A 2729-nucleotide genomic window follows, 5' to 3' on the forward strand; every position below is an offset into this window, starting at 1 on the left:
CTGAAGAATGAGGTTGTCGTGAGCCTCTTGGTCACAGCGACCATGATGTTTGTACTCGTCGCCCTCTACTTCCTAATCAGCGTGACCCCACCGAAAGTAAAGGAGAACTGGTGCGTGACAGATGACTGCCTTTCATGCAAGCCTTCTCGAAGAGACGCGAAACACAAAGATCGACCCCTGCCGTGACTTCAGTGCCCACGTCTGCTCCAACTGGTCGCCGTCGAAAGGGAGGGAAGAAATGCGAGATTTCGTCTTGTCCGCCATGATATGGCATTCTCGTGGCTGCTAGAGATGATCACGACTCTGCGGGAAGGATCCACGAAGTTCCCCGTAGCCAAGAAGGCACTGGCTATGCTAGAGTCCTGCATGAGCAACTCCTCAACGTACGGGTCAGACTTGAAGAATTTCCGGCAATTTCTCAACAATCGCAGCTTGCTCTGGCCGAACCCACCGCAACGAGACATAGACGCGCTCCGCGTCCTGATAAGTCTGGCCTACAGTTGGCAGGCCGCCTTCTGGTTCGAGGTGCGAGTGTTCTTTGTTTGGTGGGGCACGTACGGAGGCAGGTGGAGAATCACGCTACCTCCGGCTCCTCTGCTGCCCCACCTCCTCAGCCACCACCACGCTGTGATGAAGAACGGAATGGAAGCCTACTTCAAGTACTGGATGGACTTCCACAGGGCCCTCTTCGGTGACACCGCAACAGCTAGCAAGGAAGGGGCGCTTCAGGCTGCCCACATGGAGGTAGACATTTTAGAGACACTCAACGAGGCGCTACACGTATCGCCGAAGGAGTCCTCCGTGTTCCCCATAGGCGAGCTAGAACTGTTCACGACCGGCATAAATTCCTCCCGATGGTTGCACCAGCTGCAGAACGTTACCGCCTTGAAACCCGAGCTAACTGAACAGGACGCTGTCGTTACTGCCAATGTATATTTCCTCCAAGCATTGGGCAACCTGTTCTCCAAATGCACAAACGATGAGATCATGGATTTTCTGGGGTGGCAATTTGCCCAACAATACGCGCCCGTCTCAGACAGCGGCCTCTTGGTAGCTCGTTTCGGTGACCATAGGTCTGCCAGAAGCTTTCGACCCGCCTTCTGTGGATTCCACATAGAGGTGCCGTACAGGGCGCTCCTTCTGACACTGCGCTTTGCGTTGCGGATTTCGCAGACCGACAAGAAGCTGGTTGACGCCAGCTTCGACCGCCTCTTGTCGACGGCTGTGCGCTTGGTTAACGATTCCACCTGGTTAGACTCGGAGAGCAAAGCAGCGGCCGCCGAAAAACTTCGCTCTGCCGGTTTGCGGCTGTGGCCTCCCGTCGAGTTCCTCAACGAGACAAGCCTCGAGGAGTTATTTCGAGCGTTTCCAGAAAAGGAAGAGTCCTTCGGCGCATACTTCGTCAACTCGCGCCAGAGCGTACGAACTATCAGCAGAACGCCAGAGTACGACGCAGTGCTTGAGATGCCGGAAAACTATGCGTTGCCTTATTTCGAGTACGACTATGTGTACAACGCGGTGGGCGTCGCCATCGCCGCTGTGGACCGCCCGCTGTTCTACAGCAAAGGCACTCTGGCCATGTTCTACGGCGGGTTAGGCTTCTCCGTCGCCTTAGAACTGGTCAAGGCAATCGACCGCCAGGGTCTACAGTGGCATCCCCAAGGATGGGTAGTCAACTCGATCCTCAGTCCGAGGTCGCAGGCTGTCTTCAACGCCAAGAACGTGTGCTTCAACAGCAGCGACTTAGACGGTGCCGAGAGCGTGTTTCCCGAGATACCGGCGCTGCAGATAGCCTACGCCGCTTTCCTAGACGCAGCCAGTGAGGCCGTGAACACAACGCAGATAAGCGCCGAGCTCACCGAAGAGAAGGTATTTTTCATGACCATCTGCTACATGACGTGCACCCAAAGAGGCGCCAAGAACCCCTTCGCAGTTGACTGCAACAAAATTGTCCGCAACTCTCCGGCTTTCGCAAAGGCTTTCAACTGCCCGGAAGGATCTAGAATGAATCCAAGAAATAAGTGCCCGTTTTTCGATTGATACGAGAAATTTGTCATGTGAGAGGTTTTTTATATTTGACAACTTTGCTATGAGCGATTTCGTGTGCAGACTAACCAACACTGATTTAGACTCTTCACACACACTGTTCCAACGCATGATCTGTGCTGCGCTCCACAAGCAAGTGTTCAGAACTCTGCAAGACAGCGCGTATTTAATCTTTTTTTTTCTTTAGATTTTTCACAGATCCCATGTCACGCTTTAAGCCTCGAGGGCGTTTTAACGTTTTCGCGGCAGTTTTGCGCTGAAGTGTGTGGTCGCGACAGAGGTGATTTTTGAAATAGTCCCAATTAAATTGATGTAAGAAATTTTGAAACATTCTGCGTTAGTAATAGAAATCGAGGCGGCTAGCTTATGTAGCTGCACTGATTTCGGTGATGTAACTGTCAGATTTGTCTACAAATTTGATATTCATTTACTGCAGCCATGGCTAAAACTCGAGTACTCTTGCAAAGAATTCTCTTTCGCGGCGGTTACAGAGGATGGTTGTGTCTTTTAAGTGTTTGAGAAATGCAGACGCACAAACTGATCGCGTGCCTGCTTTTACGGGTGGCTTATTATAGGCTGCGACATTTTTCCGAGGTAAAAAATGCAAGCTGAACTAGACGACATATGGGCGATTTCTTGTCTCTTAGAGTTGACTTGAGCAACTTCATCATTTAGACTGATTA

At 51.6% G+C, this 2729-nt stretch overlaps 1 protein-coding gene across 1 annotated transcript; it reads left to right on the plus strand.

The window, feature by feature from the left end:
- The first annotated feature begins 267 nt into the window (after positions 1-267).
- Positions 268-2040, plus strand: LOC149359942 (membrane metallo-endopeptidase-like 1). Its single transcript, XM_089567763.1, has one exon. The coding sequence runs from the start codon at positions 268-270 to the stop codon at positions 2038-2040; it is 1773 nt and encodes a 590-aa protein (XP_089423889.1).
- The last annotated feature ends 689 nt before the right edge of the window (positions 2041-2729 follow it).

Source organism: Amblyomma mixtum, chromosome 2 (genome assembly GCF_055824585.1).
Source record: "Amblyomma mixtum isolate Tamu chromosome 2, ASM5582458v1, whole genome shotgun sequence".
NCBI lineage: Eukaryota > Metazoa > Arthropoda > Arachnida > Ixodida > Ixodidae > Amblyomma > Amblyomma mixtum.